The sequence below is a fragment of the Trichosurus vulpecula genome, chromosome 9, assembly GCF_011100635.1.
Source record: "Trichosurus vulpecula isolate mTriVul1 chromosome 9, mTriVul1.pri, whole genome shotgun sequence".
Lineage (NCBI taxonomy): Eukaryota > Metazoa > Chordata > Mammalia > Diprotodontia > Phalangeridae > Trichosurus > Trichosurus vulpecula.
In genome coordinates, this window is record NC_050581.1 from 20,503,385 (window position 1) to 20,523,620 (window position 20,236).

The 20,236-nt window shown below is 38.2% G+C and overlaps 1 protein-coding gene across 1 annotated transcript in view; it reads right to left on the minus strand.

Moving 5' to 3' along the window:
- TEK (TEK receptor tyrosine kinase) overlaps window positions 1-20,236 on the minus strand; it is a 126,218-nt gene that overhangs the window by 40,385 nt on the left and 65,597 nt on the right. Inside the window, exons 10-13 of the mRNA XM_036738129.1 lie at window positions 15,377-15,538; window positions 13,096-13,230; window positions 7,616-7,903; window positions 288-584 (exon numbers count right to left, since the gene is read on the minus strand). Of these exons, the coding sequence (XP_036594024.1) occupies window positions 288-584; window positions 7,616-7,903; window positions 13,096-13,230; window positions 15,377-15,538 (882 nt within the window). The remainder of the gene's footprint in view (window positions 1-287; window positions 585-7,615; window positions 7,904-13,095; window positions 13,231-15,376; window positions 15,539-20,236) is intronic.

Sequence of the window (20,236 nt, forward strand, 5' to 3'; positions counted from 1 at the left end):
TTTCATTACCTCCGTTTCCTGTTAATAGCTACTTGAAGAAAAAGTAATCTGATTAAAGTCATTAGCACATTTGTGGAAATTACTTTAACAGTGTAATATATTAGTCTTCCTAGGTATATTTGAATTTTAAGAGAGTACCTGTAGATAACAAAGTATTAAACCAAAAGAATGAATCTCTAACAATAGAATTTCAAGCAGATGAGATGACAGGGAAGATTTTTTAGGCAGTAGGACATTGTTGTCATCTTTTAAATGGTATTATATAGCCTATGATCTATTCCACCAACCTTTATTTTCTGGGAGTGTTACCAGTTCATGAGAAGGGGAATTGCTCGATCCTATATTGTTCTCTGCAAAAATGTCAACCGAGTAAGCTGTTTGGGGTTCTAGACCCTTGATATGATACTGTGTGATGGTGGCGTTCTTTATCTTCACTTCAACGTGGTTTTCTTCAGCCTTGCCTTGAATCTTGTAACGGATTATGATGGAAGAAATAGAATGACCGTCCAATATTGACCAAGAAATGATGGCAGAGGAGTCAGTGATGTTGGAAATCTTGATACCGTCAGGTTGAGGAGGAAGTTCTGTCAGGAAAAAAAAAAAGCCCCTGCCATAAGCCAGCTCTTATTAGTTATTAACACAATTCAATGTATGAAACTAACTTAACCTCCATGAGAATCAAATGCAAACAAGGGATCCTTAAATTAGACAGCACGATGCTTTTAGCTAGGCCTCCTACTTGAAGCTTGTGAATGCCACTAGCAGGCTTAAGATGGTGCAATGCACAAGTTGGAAAGAACATTCAGTCTATAATTAGAAAACCTAGGTTCAAAGCCCCAACTCTGCCATTTACTAGTTGTGTGTCCTAGGTGTAGTACTGTAACCCCTTGGGGCCTCAGTTTACTTACTTGTAAAATTAGGGGGCTGAATTATATGTCCCTCTAAGGCCCCTCTTATCTCTAAATCATATATGTATGTATATATGCATATATAGAGACAACTATACATATATGAAGAAAAACAGAAACAAAATGTAATTGTAAAACAGAGCATGACAAAGGGAGGGGGGAGAGAGAAAGAGAAAGAAACTGAGAGAGACAGAGACAGAGACAGAGACAGAGACAGAGACAGAGAAGTGAATATAGTGGGGTTTGAGAGAGTTGCTGTCTTGGGTGGCCATGGCATCCATGGTTGCTAATCAACTGAATCGATACCTTGTAATGCCTAAAATGTCACAACACATTCTTCCAGAGTAAGTCTCCATAGCACTGATACTTTTTGGTGGACAATTATAATACAATTATATTCTATCCTGAATATTCAATTCAAATGAATTAATATTTAAATGGCTACCATTTGCCAGGCACTAACCCATCACTGGTAAAGCATATGCTTCATTTCTTTCCTCAAAAGTGGAATAGATTTTAGTCAAATCATCCATATGCTCAGAACTGTCACTAAAAATTCTAGTACCTGGAGCAAAAAGTGTTGAGGAGGGGGAAGAGGAGAGGACTTTGAATACCCTGAGGCTGCTTCTAGGGTCACATAACCCCCAGAGGAGTGAGTAGGGCAGGTCAGGTAATTAGCTAAATATAACTCTATTGGGAAAGGGGTGGCTCATCCCCTAAGAAGTCCATCCCATGCCCTTGAGGTGTAGTCTATGACCTGTAGATTACCTAATACCTGGAAAAGAGTGGTAGGGAGGTCGGGCAGACAGAGTGGCAGTCATCAACCCCAGGAGTCAATGAGAATACACAGGCTAGCTGGTAAGAGGGGCTAAATGGGTTGGAGTTTCAGCCTGAACCCAAGAGAAAGGAGAGAAGGGTTCTGGCCACAAACGGAAAGGGGAAAGGCATGTCATGAGCAGACAAAGGCCCCTGGATGTGGGAGACAGGGGAAGTTAGGAGTATAATGTGAGCCAGAAGAATCCCCTGAGGACTATTATAGCATATGCTCTCACTCAGGTTTCCTATGTGATAAAAAGGATGGATATATGAAATGCAGAGTAAGGGTTAGGGGAGTAGCCTGTGGCCCTTAGATGAAGTAGAGCTAACTGACCTGCATGGGAACTGAACTTTGGCCTCATTAAAATAACACTCTTGCCAATGGAGCTAACTAATCTCAACAGATTATTACTCAAAGTTACGCATGCACCGCCCCCCCCACCTCCAACCCCACCCTCCCCCCACCAAATGTGGAAGTAAATTTTCACTTCCAATTCACTGAAAAACTCCTTTCTATATAGGCCCTCACACCTATTATGGCAACTGAATGGAACATAGAAAGAGGATGGATTATGTTATTATAGACTGTTTATACTTGGGAAGAATTATAGATATGACTTAGTTCAACTCCCTCACTTTACAGAGTAGGAAAACTAAGACCGAATGAAGTAAAGTGACTTGTTCAGGTGGTCATACCTGCTTAGTGGATAAGCCAGAATTAGAAGCTAGTTCTTTTGGCTCAATCGTAAAATCTCTCTACTATGTTGTAGCAGGGAATTAATTACTAGGATTAGTTATGTAAAAATAGGATGTCATTTCAATATATGTGTGTATCCAGAGTTTCTTAGAGTATGGGTTCTTAACCTTTGGTCCGTGGTAAAGTCTATGGATACATTTTCAGTATAGTTTTTAAGTGCATAAAATAAAATGCACAGAATTCCAATGAAATACTGAAATACAATATCAAAATATATCAAAACATAAAACAAGGTCAGGCACCCTAGATTAAGAATTTCTCTTTTAAATTGTGATTAATTAACTCTATTACTGGGTTCTTATTATGTGTACGACACTGTACATTGTGGCAAGGTGTAAAAGACCAGATTCTGCCACGCAAAAATGTTCCTGAGATTTGTTACATGAGGTATGTGAATTTTGGGGAGCCATTTCTACCCTGATATCTATAGCTAAAAAGAGAGATGAACTCAAAGCAATGGCCTTGGAAACATCAAACAGAAGCAATGTCTTGAAGACTTCTGCTGGAAAAATACATTACAGCACTTTCAATGTCAAATGTCACAGAGTCAGAGAGATTTAAGGTTGGAAAGCATTTCAACAGTCCAACACATACCCCAATGGAGTATGCCCCACTATAAATACCAGATAAGTGGGCATCCAGACTCTACTTGAAGAGCTCCAAGAAAGGAGACCTCATTTGGTCTCTCAAAGGAGTCCATTACTTTTATGGAGCATAAATTCTAATTGTTAGAATTTTTTTAACATCTAGCCTAAATTGCCCTTTTTCAAATTCTATCCATTGGTCCTGGTCTTTCCTCTCCAAGGCCAAGTAGAACATGGCTAATGATACTTCTTCCACATGACAGTCCTTCAAATCTTGAAGAAAACTATGTACATGGGAAGTGTGAGGTGTTACTGTTGTTTGTTGTTTTTTGAAGGGGATCAGTGACATCACAGGTGATGTCTTGACTTGTGCATGAATTGGATCTAAGTGAGGCAGAGTTGCACAAAGCCATCAATCTCTCTCTTCCAGAGTCACCAAAGTCCAGTGGCAAGACAAAAGTCAGGAAGACTGTCAATGGCCTAGGATGTAGTGATGAACTTGGAATCTTTTATGTCTGACCAAGCTCTAAGTGTTCCGTAAAGCCTTCAAGGCCATCAGAACAAATTGTTCTCATCTGCCCATTCCATGGAAATCTTCACTTGCTTAGGGTAGACACCACCACCACCACCCCCCTCCCTCCCAACCCCGGCTGGTCCCCCTCTCCCACACTCACTAATGGGTTTGAGGCCTATCAGTTACCCTCAACCTGCTTAAGCCCTGTCTGCCAAGACAACAGTCTACTGTGTTGTGGCTGCTGCACATGCTACCACTTTTTGTAACCACAGGTGAGAGTTGAGTATCACATGAACACCAGGGGTGGAGAGCAACCCTGAAAAGAGCTCAGTAAGCCCTCACAACAGAGGTGCTAGTTTTCCTTGAACACTTGGTACACCCAAGAAAATTAGGGCAGTCGTTGGAAGAAAGGATAGTGAGATTATTTATAGACATCCTGAATTTGAGGTTTGGGTGGGGACGTTCTGTGGGCTGCTGAGAATCATCTCTGTAGAGCCATAGGAAAGAAGGAGGCTACCAAGGGAGAGAGTATAGACAGAAGAGAAGGCCAACCTTTGGAGATCACATGAATTAGGGATTATAGAGAAATCAGGAGCCAATAAAGGATGCTCTGATAGGAAGAGAACTGTGTTATGTCTCTAAAGCCAAGGAGTTTTATTCTGACTCTCACCAGTGGACCTCCACTTAATATATTTATGGACAAACCTTATACATTTTACATAAGTGTCTCAGCAGTGGAGTAGGGTGGATCAGCACACCTAGCACACCCTCTATGCTCATCTTCTGAGGCAGTCAATTTCACTTTAAGTTAAATTAAAAGTTAGGAAACTTCAAGCCTGAAGGTTCTTTTTTTTCAGTTTCCACCTATTGTTCCTAGCTCTGCACCGTTGGGTCAAAGAGAATAAGTCTTCCTCTCTACCATATGACAGCCCTTCAAATATTCACAGAATCCTTGGATTGAAGAAATAAAAGCTGTTGTCTACTCTATTAAAGGAATTATTAAAGAAAAATCCATTATACCATACCTGATGAGTGGTCATACATTCTCTACTTGAAGTTGGGAATGCCAAACATTCTCTGCCTCCAAAAAGGAGGAACACACTACTTCATGAGACATTCTACTTTGGGATGGCTCTAACCTTTAGAAATTTCCCTTGACATCAAGCTGAAATTTATTTCTTTGCAGCTTCCTCCCATTGCTCCTGGTTTTGGCCCCTTGGGCCTTTTTCCACATGATAGCCCCTTCCCAGATTTGAAGGAAGCTGTCAATGTCCCACAAGTCTTCTCCTTTCCAAACTAAACCTGCCCGGTTCTTTCAACTGATCCCCAAATGCCATGGACTCACGGCACTTTACCGCCTCTGGTTACCATCCTCTGATTCTCCAGTTCATCAATGTCTTTCCTGAATGGTAGCACTCAGAGCTAGGCAAAGTACTCCAAATGAGGACTGACGAGGACAGAGTACAACAGGACCACCACCTTCCTATTCGTGGAAGGTATGCCTCTATTAATGTCACCTAGAATAACAGTATTCTTGGTTGCCACATTGCACACCTAATTCCTATTGAACTTTGTCCACCTCAGAACTGGCACTCAACCATCCCTACTTCATCTTGTACTTCTGAAGTTGGTTTTTTTTGTATCCATGTCAAACTTTCCATTCATCACAATTCAATTTCATTTTATTAGATTTTGCCCATTATTCTAGCATGTCAAGACTTTTTTGGATCCTGACAAATTTAAAGATAGCTATCATTTCCTCCCTGAGTCTTCTCTACACTAAATATGCCCAAAGTAGGTATCTCAAGCCTCCAAGGATTCCTTAATACTAGTGACTAAGCAGCTAGGTAGGGCAGTGGATAGAGCTCTGGACCGGGAGTCGGGAAGACCTGAATTCAAATCCAGATTCAGATATTTATTGTCTATGTATCCATAGGCAAGTAGCTTAATTTCTATCTGCCTCAGTTTCCTCATCTGCATAACGAGGATAATAGTACTTGCCTCCCAAGGTTATTGTGAGGATCAAACAATATTTGTAAAGCATTTTGCACACCTTAAAATGCTAAATAATTGCTAGATGTAGCTATTACATTTGGGTAAACCATATGCTCAAAGTTCTGTGTAGGTTCAATTTCATGTGAACATGTGATAAAAATGAGATAAAAGCACTGTATCAGCTTTACATTTTATAGCTAGGTGACAGACTGAGTGTGTGGAAGGTATAAACTACTATGTTATGGGTCACTAGAGGGAGATGATAGGAGGTATTACGAGGTTAAGTGCTGGCTGGGTGGGAATTAGAAAAATATTCTTATCATAGACTCAAAGCAATACTTGGGCTATAAAGGCACAGTTCTGGTGCAGAGGGTAAAACATTCCCTTTATAGATAGGAACAACATAAACAGTGCAATAAAAGCTCGCCTATGCACAGTGGCTAAATGTGAGCAATTCCCGTCTGAAATAGTAATTCTGAACTATAGTCTACTTTGTTAAAAATCTAGTTATGTCACTTTCAAGTAAATGGAGTTACTGGAAGTAATTGCTAATAATGTATTACTAAGGAGAAATGCAGACTAGATGGCAATACAACTATGAACCCAGAACTGATTCAAAAGCTAGATGCAAATGAGTAATGGATTGATCATTGTCAACCTGGAGGGAGGTTTCCAGTGAATTGACCCAGGAGTCTGTCCTTGGTCCTGGGCTCTTCAATATTTTTATCAATGACTAGGACGAAGTCACAGATAACAAAAATCTGTGAGGAGATCTAATATGTTGGAATATAGAATAAGGATGGAAAAAGATTTCCATAGGCTAGAAAAAGAGGGCTGAAACTAGTAAGATGAAATTCAATAGGCATCAATCAATCAAGTCTTATACTTGGGACTCAAAACTCAACAAGTATCAGGTAGAAGATATATGGCAGGGCAACTGTTCTATAAATAATCTGGGGCTGTAGCTTTACTGAGAACTAAATATGATTCAATGATGTGACTTAGCCAAAAAATTAATACAATCCTAAGACGCATTAAGACAGGTACGATGTCCTGAACAAGGCCAGTGGTAGGCCTACCAACTCCTGCCCTGGTCAAACCAAATCTTGAATATTGTTTTCAGTCCTGGGAGCCACATTTTAATGTAGGGATTTGATTATAGGCATTCTACGATAATTCTAGGCAGGTTACATGACGATGAAGCTTTGTTTGGAACTTTGATTGTGAACTTACTGTGAAGGATGCGGACATATCCTGTGACAATATCCTGGGGAGGATTTGGGAACATCTACTGGTACATACCCATAGGTGCCTCTCTTTAAGTCTTACTGGTTGAAGATTAAGTGAATTGACTTAAGACGTATGGATTAATTAGCTAAAAGAAGTATGTTTTTGGTTGTGATACCTATTTTTTTTTGCAGGAAGCATTTTTCCACTTGAGAGACCCAGACAGAAACAAAGATAAGAGTGGACCTGGGTCCTGCAGGGAAAAGTTTACATATGCACTCATTCATACGTAGCAGCAAATTTATGCCCTAAGATAGAAGCACATCACCGTTGTACATGATCATGCATTTCCCTCTCTTTCATTCATTTTTAACTTATTTGATTTCACAACCATCCTTTTGAGGGAAGTAGTTCAAGTATTTATATCCCCATTATACAAATAAGAAAATAGATTCAGAAAGGGATTTACCCAAGGTCACACAGTTAGCAAGTGGTCTAGTTAGGATTCAAGCTCAATTTTCCAGATTCCAGGCTCAGTCAGTGGTTCTTCACAACAGTCCCTCTCTAAATTATCACTAATGCAAAATTAGTGAAGTTTTTCTTTGTACTTTGCAGTCCAGTTTATGAGAGTCAAGCAACAAAATAATTTTATTAACCCTCTACCCCACTCCACCCCTCACACTTAATAGCTACCTTATCATGGATATCAGCCATCATTTCTGGATCAACTCCTGAGGAAGCATATAGAGATTCTAAAATAACACTAAAAGGAAAACAAGGTACAGTGAAGACTGAGATAAATTTAGTTACTCACTGTCACTAAGAGTCCAGGCATCAAGATACTCGCTCCATTCTCCTGGGGACTTGGTATTTACTCGGGCTCTCACCGTGTACTTTTCCCTGGGCTGTAAGTTGTAAAGAATCACGGAGGTCTGGTTTCCTGGTACTTTAATGTTCGGTTGCTCATTTTGGCCCTGTGTGGGTTTCCTTTCCACCTCAACATAAAAGTCATCTTCAGAAGTTGGAAATATTGGTTGCCATGTTAAATTCAGAGAGGTCTGACTTCTTGGTAGGAGACTTAAACCTCTTGGTGGAGGAAGGCCTTGAAACAACAAAGAGAGATTTCCCTTCCTTTATTGTAGAGGTAAGCACAAAGAGGCTACTAAGAAGACCTTTCTGAGGAAATAAACTTTGGAATTAGTTTACACTAGTAACACAAAATATCTGCATCAGTGCTTGTCCTTTGTTTTCAAAGAAGACCGTGACATCAGGGAAATGATGACATGACTTGCAGTTGACTTTGATTTGAGTGATGGAGGACTGTGCAAGGTCACCAGCCTCACTTTCTGCTCCAGAGCTATCTGGATCCAGTGACCAGATATTCATCAGGATGACTGGAGATTACCCAGGATACAATGGGAGACCCTGGCCCTTTTAGGCTTAGGCCTTTTCATGTACTCACTGTGAGGTAATGACCATTCAGTAAATAGTCCTCTTTAAGAAGTGAGTCAAGGGATGTCCCCTTTAATTAGAAAAAACAGAAGGAAAAAAGTCAAGCTGGGAGGGGAAGACTCTCAGGGTTGCTGTTCCAAAGAAAAACAGTTACCACTGACATTCACTCTAAGCCAGGAGGGCCCAAAATAAAGCCATTAAGTGAAGCTTGGGCAGAGACCTATTGTGATCCAACCTATGAGCTTCAGAGTGAACAGGAAGGAAGGGGGAGAGAGAGAGAGAGAGAGAGAGAGAGAGAGAGAGAGAGAGAGAGAGAGAGAGAGAGAGAGAGAGAGAGAAGAAAGAAAGAAGAGAAAGAAAGAAAGAAAGAAAGAAAGAAAGAAAGAAAGAAAGAAAGAAAGGAAAGAAGGAAGGAAGGAAGGAAGGAAGGAAGAAAGAAAGAAAGAAAGAAAGAAAGAAAGAAAGAAAGAAAGAAAGAAAGAAAGAAAGAAAGAAAGAAAGAAAGAAAGAAAGAAAGAAAATGAAGGAAGAAATGTAGCCAGTAAACCCTAAGTTAATTGGGCAGTTTCTGGCCATCAAAATTTACCTTTTTTTGGAGAGAAGGAGAAGGAGATGGAGAGGAAGAGGACGAGCTGAGTTACTAAACTAGCTGGGTCACCTTTCAGGCAGTTTGGTCTACTCACAGGTTTTGTTTTTCCTTTGTTTTCTAAGAGGACCATGACATCAGGGAAGTGATGACATGACTTGCAGTTGACTTGGATTTGAGTGAAGGAGGGCTGTGCAAGGTCATCAGCTTCACTTTCTCCAAAGGGTGTTACCTCACTCTAAGTCAGTACATAAAAATGTCTAAGCCTAAAAGGGCCAGGGTCTCCCATTGCATCCTAGGTCATCTCTAGTCATCCTGATAAATATCTGGTCACTGAATCAGTAATCCAGGCTGAATGTCAGAAACAAAACTGAAAGAATGCCTTCTGCCTAAGAACCTCACTATGGCTTGTGAATGAATTCTGTGATAATAGTTTAAGATTTTATTCCTTCCACTTGTGTCTGCATTTTAGTAGATGACTCATAAAAAAATATCCAACCCTAGAATTTTAGCTTTCCTGATAAATTTAGGGTCTGGAGTCCCCAGGTTGGTGCCCTTCAAATCACACAAGGTGGGTAAACTGCATATTCTGAAAACTACTTGCTGCAGCAATCCAGAAAATGCTAGTTCAGTCATCAATGGAGAACACTGTTTGTGTGTGGTGTCTAGTTGATCAACAAAAGAAAATAAGACCAAAATCAGTTCTCAATAAACAATAGCCATTCTCCACCACCCCCTTTAAGGTCAAGGTATTAAGTACTAAAATGATACAAAGATAAGCAAAGCTTTCCCCAAATCTTGCTTTTATAAAATATAACTGCAAATCTGTAATCGGTATTATTGTTCTGTGCCTACCTATGTGTTTTTCCTCTGAAAAAATAAAACTTTATGTACAGAAGATCATTTTTCACACCAATGTGGTATATCAATATGTAGGGTCAACATCTTCTGGCACCTGATAATAGGATCATAGATTCAGAGTTGGGAGGGTCATAGAGTACAACTCCCTCATTTTATATATAGGAAAAACAAGACCCAGAAAGGTGACTTGGCCAGGGTCATACCTGGGTTTATAAAATAAGTATTTTCCTGACACCAAGTCTAATATCCTGCTCACTATACTATACTGTCCCTTTACTGATGCATCTTGGTGGAAAAAAAATAAAACCTCTTATCCTTAATGATCAATTAATCTCTTATAATTCTGTGGTTCATGATGGGTGATATGACCTTCCCTCATTAAACTATGAAGTTTTAGCTAATAAATTGAACAGAATAGCTAAGTATGCACAGACATCACAGAGTGAAGGATTGTTATAATTATGTGGGTAGTTTAGGCAAAAGCAAGGTTTAGGGGTTTATGTAATATTTCTTTTCCTCTTTCTGCAAAGTGTTCAGAAAAGACTCTCCCTCCTTATACACATATACAATTGTAGCTGGCACATGTGTATGATTAAAAAACAAACAAAATCTAAACATCAGCAAAATTTAAATTATAGAAAATAATCACTTTCAAGAACTGCCTTCTTTCTGCCCACCTTGATATTATTTTAGCATATTCCAAGAGAATTCCAAATACATTCTGTTTTGAATTTATTGTAGGTGAAGAGGAAAGTATGGAATGAGTTTGTCAAGTTTTTATAGTCTTTTCCATAAATACTTTTCATCTGAGTCATATTCTGACTTTCAATTTTTAATTCATCAACTTTTACCTGGGTGAAGATGACCCCCCCTGTCTCACTCTTGATGATTGAAGTGTAAAACAAATTAGTACACACTTTGATTTTACACTATGGGTTTCTCCAAAGTCAAGATAGTTTCCTATTATAGTGACTAAGCTCTCTATTTCTTTTGCATTTTGTGCTTTGGAAACTGATTGATGCTAACAAAGCACATTTCTTCCTCATTCAACATCTTTCTTGACCCACTTTGGGGTCAAAATACCACTTGAGTGCCAAACAATTTTTTGCAGGGATGCTAATGAACTAAAATTAATTATCTAACCTCCCTCTCCTCTCTGCAGAAATGGGGGAGTATAGGTGTGGTCACCTATGCATGGTCAGACACAATTGATGTATAGACTGGTTTTACTAAGTTATTTTTTTTCTCTCTCTTTAAAAAGTTTTTTTTAAAAGGGATGCCTCACTTAGGGGAAGGGGAATATACTTGGAAATAAAATTGATGTAAAAACTAAACACATCAATAAAATAAAGTTTTAAAAAGTTAGTCACCCTGTCGCTTTCTCAGCGCCAGGTTTAAATGTTGGGGAAGAAAGTAACTGTGAAGGATGGACAGAGTTGTTAGAGACCCAGCTGTTCTCAACCATTTTTGTGTCATGGACCTTTCTGGCAATCTGGTGAAGCCTATGGATCTCTTCTCAGAAAAACAATTTTAAATGTGTATACGTATTATGCACACACACATAAATTATATACGTACATACAAGGAAATTAATTGCATAGAAATAGTTTCAAAAAACTTTTAAGAAACAGGTTCACAAATCTTAGTTTAAGAACCCCTTCCTTAAAAAAAAAAACAACTCAGTACTATTCCTCGCTTCATCACTGAATTTATTCATCGCCAAGTACCTTATTTTCTCTATTTTCAAGTTGGGGTTAAGGATTAGGGTTAGGTATATTATGGGAGAAGCAGGGTTTGAGAGGAGGAAAGTATTATCAATTAGAATAATAAATGTTGTCTTCCAGAGTCCTGATTGGGATGGGGGTAGGGGGAGAGGGAAATTCCAGGTGAAATGCAGTACATTTTGAAGCTTGATGTGCAGATGGTTTTCTGTGCTTCTTACGACAGACAAATTTGCTTTTTAGCTAGATAAAAGTTTATTGAACTAAAAGAGGCAACTAGAAAAAGGTCACGTATGAGCAATTCTGGTTTAATAATAACTCAATATAAATAAATCACTGTGTAACAGTAGTTTATTTCAGAGATCTGACTCTGAGGCATTACAAGAAGCAGCTGGCTGGTTCGTCACACATTAACATAATCTCTTCTCTGAGAGTTGGATGTTACCAATTCTGAATCTTATGGCTAGCCACCATCTGCTGTTGTGTAGCCTCTTCCTTAGTGATCCCCTTTGTTATCCCATTTGATCCTCACAATAACCTGTGTTGTAGGTGCTACTGTTATCTTCGTTTTATAGATTAGAAAACTGATGATTAGAGAGGTTCAGTGACTTTAGCAGGGTCATGCAGCTACTCAGTTTCAGGTAGGATTCGAATACCGGCCTTTAAAGCACAATGCCTTTAACATTGTTGGCATTTAATCATTTTGTTGAATTGAATCAGGATATCAGAGTAGGGCAGACTTCAGTTACAGAAGAGAACACCAGGCAGCAAGGTCTCAGAGGTGAAGGTTTTAACGCTGGACTTGAAAAACACTTTCTAGCTCAAAGAGCTGATGAACCAAAAAGGCATGACCACAAGAGGGCTCAGACACAAAATTTACCTAAGGAAAGTAGTTTGTACAGGCCGCAGTACGGTTTATTCAACAGGGCAACAGTAGCAAGTAGGAGCCTCAGCTAGAATCAATGAATCTTTGCTTTTCTGTTTTCCCTTATGGTTCCTGTGTGGCATAAACCTGTCCCCAAAAAGAAATAGTCTAGGTCAGAGGTGTCAAACAAGGGGCAGTGGGCCGGATAAAAATGTAATTGGGAAATATTTAACAAAATAATTTTAAAATACAATAGAACATAGATAATATTAATATGTAGGTTTTTTAAAGTCCACACGTGGCCCACAGGAATTCTTATATATGGTTTCTATTTGAGTTTGATGCCACTGGTCTAGGTGATACAGGTATGTATTGATATCATGTGGCTGAATGGAGTGTGCAAGAGATCAGTAATGGTTTGGCTAGGTTGAATGGTGGATTCAAATACCAGGCTTTCAAGAAAACCTGAGTTCAAATCTTATCTCAGATACTTAGTACCTGGGTGACTTTGGACAAGTTACCACTGAACATCTTTTCATTCTTTATCTCCTCAACTGTAGAATAAAGGGGTTAGAGTTGATGACCTCCAATATCCTTTCCAGCTCTAAATCTATGATCCTTTAAGTAGGAGAAGATATATCCCTAGTCTCCCAGCAGTCAAGCTATGAATCTGTCCCATACAAAAAAAAAAAATCCAGCAAAAGCAAGTTAATTAGCAGTTCATATTCTTCTCATAACTTTTTTCACAAGGATAAGTTACCAGTTATTGAACTCCTGCATATGGAGATTTTTTTTCCCCTACTACCTACCAATGGATGCTGTGGTAAAACGTTTGACAGGTCCTGGGTGTCCTTCACCACCCTCTCCGCGGCGGCTCAGCTGAACACAGAGCTCATATTCTGTCCGTGATTCCAAAGAGTTCAGTATTACAATTTCTTCATTTACTGAGTAAAGAAAAGGAAAGCCCAGAAAATTGTAATTGGTTTTATATTTTTTAGACCAAGAAATTGTTACATTAAAAAAGGGTGTTTTGAAGATGAGATCAAAAGCTTAAACTCTAGGGATAGATTGTTATGGACTCTAATGTAAGTGAAAGAGTAGTTGGCTGAAAAGAGTCTTTTTTGATTTTATGGGGTTGGGACGCCTTGCATCTTAATACCGTCAGATATGTTTGTAAACATAGCTAGCATTATATAGTGTTTTAAGGTTTGCAAAGACCTGTTATATAGTTGTATATCCCTCTATCTGGCAAGACCTCATTAATTTGGAGTAGTAGTAGTGGAATGGGCATGTAGGGGCTGGGAGAATTTGCCTATCCGAAGTAGTAAAAAATTTTAAAATAATGTTAAATGCAGTTGAAAGAGAGTTGGCCTTAGTCAGAAGACCTTAGTTTAAATCTTATCTGGGCCACTGACTATTTATGTGGCCACTGGCTATTTATGTGGCCTTGGGCAAATCACTTAGTTGGGCCTCAGTTTCCCTCATATATAAAATGAAGAAATGAGACAAGGTAATTTTTAAAGTCCCTTGCAATTTAAGATGTGTGATCTTATGAAATAGATATAATAGAAGAGCCAGAACCAGTAAAAGAGTCAGTAAAGGCTCTTCCAGGTTCGTTTTGCTGTCTAGATAATTGGTTTATAAGGCTCATATATACATTTTACACAGAATGCTTTTTCATCTAAAGAACTAAAAAACATATGTGCCTTATCTTGTATTTATCTATGTATTTCTTAGTTTCTATTAGAGTTACTATCAATTCCAAATGACAGTAGCTTTATTAGATTTTTTACTGTATTTTGAAGATCTCATTAAGATTGACCATTTCTAGGGAGCATGAATAGTGGAGTGAATATTAGGGAATCAGTGGTCAATTCCACTGGGTAGTGATATAAAGCCATTTTCTAATGAAATATTGAGCATTGGTTCTAGAAACAATAATTTAGTATCTTAGTTTTAAGGCTCTGTGATCTATCAATTTTTGATTGGGTGTACAGAGGAAAAGTAAAGAGTTGAGGAATATAGTCTGATGAATTTGTTAAATATAGTCATCTGGATTATTGGGCTAAGAAATCTTCCTCTACCATCACAGTTGCTTCAGCACTTTGCTTTTCCTGTGTAGACAATCTATTTCATGATATGCTAGCCCTTACCAGCAACTAGTTCATATGTATAATCTCCTTCAACAACTCAGAAATATGTTTGTTTAGTCTAGTTCTGTCAACTCCCCATTCTCGTGTAAACATTCTTCTAGAAATCTATGATTCCTGGGCAAGTCACTAAACCTCTCAAAAACCAAGGTGACTCTTTAACATTCTTTAGTTATGGGATACATACTGAACTGATTTGGTAGAGGAAATTTCCTTCTTGGAAGTTCTCTATACCAAAGAAATTACACGTCTGTCTAAAAATATAAATGAATGAGTAGGTAGGTAGATAGATAGATAGATAGATAGATAGATAGATAGATAGATAGATAGATAATATAAACTGGGCATTTGTAAATAAGGTAGCAGGATGCAAAATAAGAAAATTCAGCTCTGCAGTGCAGTTCTATATAGTCCCTGAAGCAGCCGTTGGCAGCATGGATAGAGTGCTGGACCTGGAGTCAGGAAGACCTAAGTTCGAATTTGGCTGCAGACACTTATTAACTACGTGACCCTGAGCACGTCACTTAACCTCTTTTTGCCTCAGCTTCCTCAACTGTAAAGTGGAAATAATTATGAAACCTATCTCTTAGGGTGGTTGTGAGGATCAAACGAGATCGTATTTGCATAGTGCTTAGCACAGTGCCTGGCACATCGTAGGCTCTGTATAAACGCTTAGTCCTTTCCTTTATTCCCCTCTAGAACGTCTTACCACCCCTCTAGGATTTGCATCTGACCAAGTTTGCTACCTAATAATGACCTAATTCAGCAGCAGCTCCTATGACTTCATTTCACCATGTGCATTGGCAGTGGAACTTTGTCTCAGAACCTGAGGGGGGAGGAGAGGGGAACTCAAGGAAAAGAGAGGAGTGCGATTTCTAACCACATTGTACAAAAACAATCCACTTTGTATTCTACTGACCTCTTGAAGTCAGACTCTTACCTTGCAGATGCTTCCAGGTTTCATATTGTTTACTGGACTTGTATAGGAGTTTCTTGGACTTGATCGGCCCATCTCCCAAATAAGGCTCAGAACTAATATTGATGGTAACAAAGTTGTGACCAATCTCCACCACCTTCGGTGCATTCAAAGGCTCTGGGGGAACTAATTAGGGTGACAACAATCAGAATGGCTCTCTTATTTAGGGATTTTTTTGATTTTATGGTTTCTTTTTAATTTTTGTTTTTGCGAGGCATAGTGGATAGAGAACTGGCCTTAAAAAGTCCAGAAGAACTGGATACAAATCTTCTTTTGACAAATAATAACTGTATGGTCCTGGGTAAGTTACTTAACTTCTCAGTACTCTAGGAAACTCCCCAAGATTGTACATTACAGAGAAGAGGCCAACCTCCATTTGTAGAAGGAGTTTTCTTTACTTGGATTGTCTTCTACCAAATAAAATCACAGGCCTAGCTGGTACCCCTATTTTATTCTTTAAACAGAATACCATAGGAAATATTTGCTGTGTTCAACAAATCTGTCCCTTTTTCAGAAACATGTAGAAAGCTATTTTAGAATGACCCAACAGACCAACCCCTTGTGCTCATGTGATGCCCAGTCTTTCAAATTTCAAAGAATTTTCAAATGTTTGTCAGTCATCCTTTCTTCTCCTTTCTGTGTTCATATTCAATTTAAGACATTCATTTCTTCTCTTTCTCTATGAAATAAAAATATAGAGAATTGACAAGGCTACAGATTGACATCTATGAATCAAAATCAGGCCTGTCAGATTCAAATCTGGGCCAGATCCATTTACATGTAGTAACTGAGCAGATGAACAGCAGGTGTATAAAAGTGACTGACCAGCTTAATTCCTCTAAATAGGGAAACAACATAATAATATAATTATAGGCATGTTGACCTTTCTCCAGTGGTTGCTTTGGTCTGGTAATCAAAATATCTGGTTGTTTTAAACTGAGGTTCTCTTCCTTCATGAGTGATCACCACCAGCGAACAAGATCAACTGTGTTTAAATTTCACGTATGTAACTAGATGGACTAAAGACTTACATTTATCAGCCAATGGGGCCTATTCTCTATCAGTTTTTTACAGAATTTCTTCTTAGGAAGATAAAAATCTACCTTAAGTTAATAAGTGACTCAGTATTTCTAAAGATGGTGATTTTTCTTAGTGTATATGCTCATTCCATTGATAGTGACCAGATCATAAGATTGTCAGGTTGTAATCGACAGTTTCATGAATTGGAATGGCCCCCAAAATTCATCACCTGGTAACCAACTATTTGGCTTCTGAGAACTCAGCCTGACTGGTCCTTGGAAGAAAGCCACAGTCCACTGGTCAGACCCGTTCTCAAATTCTTTCTTGTTTGGTGTAGGATTTGTCTTGAGTGTTTTACTGGCATAACCCAGTTCACTTATACACTATTGGGAAGCATCATAGTAAGGCTTTAATGGAGGGATAAATGATAATCTATACATGCTATCCAAAGCTGGATTTAGAGTCAGAAACCCAAGGTTCACATCCTAGTTCTGCCACGTATTACTTACTTAACCTCGAATGAGTCACATAACCTCTTGAGGTCTGGTTCCTAGTCTGAAAAATAAGGGAGTTAACTAAATGATGTCTTATTCCTCTTCTAACTTTAAATCTAGATTGAAATCCTATTATGCTCTCTACATGTGACCTTTGTAATAATGGGACCATACTTGCTCAGAGTCATTTTGCTAAGGGTTTGAGGCAGGTTTGAACACAGGTCTTCCTGAAGCCAAGCCCAACACTCTACCCACTGAGCCATAGATGATGTTGCTAAATTGCATGAGGAATTTTGTCAAGGAGAATAAAATCCTGGAGCCAACAATTGACCCCAAATCGGTTTGTTTTTAACTTATTGCTGTTTATTCACCAAGGACTATGGACTTTCTAGGGACTTAGATAAGATGATTTGTCTTCACACTATTTTCTCTTTTCCTGACAATTGCACAAAAATGAGAACTCAGTTCGACCTGCTGAACTTTCTACTAAATAACATAGAGGGAAAAAAAAATAAAAAAAAAAAAATAAAAAAAATAACATAGAGGGCTCAAAAAAACATTTAAAAGAACATTAAGAGTTCTTAGGATATTACAGAGCTGGATAAAATAATAACAAAATTCATCTGGAAGAACAAAAAGTCCAGAATATCAAGGGAATTAATGAAAAGAAATGCTAGGGAAGGTGGCCTAGCCATACCAGATATCAAAATGTACTATAAAGCAGCAGTCCTCAAAACTACCTGGTACTGGCTAAGAAACAGAGTGATAGATCAGTGTTGTTAGGTACACAAGACACAGAAGTCACTGACTATAGCAATCTACTCTTTGATAAACCCAAAGAATCCAGCTTCTTGGATAAGAATTCACTATTTCATAAAAACTGCTGGGAAAATTGGAAAATAGTATGGCAGAAAATGGGCATAGACCCATATCTTACACCATATACCAAAATAAAGTCAAAATGGGTAAATGATTTAGGAATAAACGCTGATACCATAAGCAATTTGGGAGAGCAAGGAATAGTTTACCTGTCAGATTTATGGGAAAGGGAAGAATTCATGATACAAGAAGAGATAGAGAGCATTATAAAATGTAAAATGGGTAATTTGGTTATCCTAACCTGAAAATATTTTGTACAAATAAAGCCAATGCAACAAAGATTAGGAGGGAAGCAGAAAATTGGGAGAAAATCTTTACAACAAATGTCTCTGATAAAGGCCTCATATCTAAAATACACAGGGAACTGAGCCAAATTTATAGGAATACATGTCATTCCCCAATTGAGAAATGGTCAAAGGATATGAACAGGCAGTTTTCAGAAGAAGAAATTAAAGATATCTATAGGCATATGAAAAAATGCTCTAAATCACTACTGATTAGAGAAATGCAAATCAAAACAACTCTTAGGTACCACATATCTCTTGTCAGATTGGCTAACATGACAAAACGGGAAAATGATAAATGCTGGAGAGAATGTGGGAAAATTGGAACATTAATACATTGTTGGTGGAGTTGTGAACAGATCCAGCCATTGTGGAGAGCAGTTTGGAACTGTGCCCAAAGGGCTATAACAATGTACATACCCTTTGACCCAACCACTGCTAGGGCTGTATCCCAAAGAGATCACACAAGTGGGAAAGGGACCTGTATGTACAAAAATATTTATAGCAGCTCTTTTTGTGGTGGCAAAGAATTGGAAATCAAGGGGATGTCCATCAATTGGGGAATGGCCACACAGGTTGCAGTGTATGAGTGGAATACTATTGTGCTATAAGAAATGGGGAAGATAACAGGCTTCATAATAACCTGGAAAGACCTACATGATCTGATGCTAAGTGAGAGAAGCAGAACCAGGAGAACACTATACACAACAGACATATTGATTCTGTGGTGACTAACTTTGATAAACTTGGCTCTCCTCACAAACACAAGACTCAAAGATAGCTCTAAAGGACTCATGATGGAAAAAGCTAGCTACATCCAGAGAAAGAACTGTGGAGTCTGAATGCAGATTGAGGCAAACTATTTGCTCTCTCTTTTTTCCTCTTTTTTTTGATTTTGTTTCTTCTCTCTCATGTTTCATTCCATTGGTCATAATTCTTCTTTGCAACTTGACTATTGTGTAAATAAGTTTAATGTGAAGGTTTATGTACAATCTATATCAGACTGCATGCTCTCTTGGGGGAGAGGGGAGGGAAGGGAAGAAAATTTGAAACTCGAGAACATGTAAAACTAAGTGTTGTTAATTAAAAATAAAAAAATCTAATTAAAAAAGAGTTCTTAGGATATCATTGACTCTTATTCTCTTGGCAACAGAACCCAAATTCGTTTATAAAGGTGCATCCACCCTACTATAGTCCTTGACCTTTAAAAAAAGGTAATTATGAATGTAATCGTGTACTCCATTTTGGAATGAATTCTGAACCTGTCCCAAAGAATCTCTAAACAAGCAATAAGTTAGGCCAGATGTAAATCATGTTGGCATCTTAGGGTTCTTATCTATAAAATGAGGGAGTTGGGCTAGATGATAGGTCCATTTAGCTCTCATCTAGTTACATTACTTACCATCCTCCCCACTCCCACCGGACATATGTACATATCCATTTGAAATATTTTGATCTGAACTTCATGAGAAAAAAATCCAGACATTTCTAGTGTAGCATAATAACTACCAAAATTTTCTGAATTTCTGCAAAATTATTTTTGTTACTTGTGCAACATGACATAGCATAATGAATGGTTGCCTAGTTAGGGCTCACACAAAAGATTTTTCAAACTTGTTACAAGCTAAGAATTCACAACATGCTTGGGCGATAAAGCCAGACTTATTGAGAAAGCTTATAACAACCTTCTTCCTTTGTGTCTAGTGGATAAAAACTCAAAGCTTGGTGCTCTGTAAAGCAATTAATACATAACAACATGAAATGCTCTTCATCCATTAAAAACATCTTCTTACCCACTCTGGTAAAGATTATAATTCTGTTAGAACATTTCCAGTATTTTAACTAGATCTATAAACTAAAATGGCATTGTGTTTTGAGGATGACATCTTTTGCCTCAAGAAAGTGAGGCTTACAAAACAAACCCAGTAACTTTATGAACACAATTACAAAACACTTTTCATGCAAATAAAGTCAGATCTACATAATTAGAAAAACATCAGTTGCTCATGGGTAGGCCGTGCTAATAAAAATGACAATTCTACCTGAATTAATTTACCTATTCAGTGCCATGCCAATGAAACTACAAAAAATTTTCTTATAGAGCTAGAAAAACTAATAACAAAACTGATCTATATGAAGGGAATTAA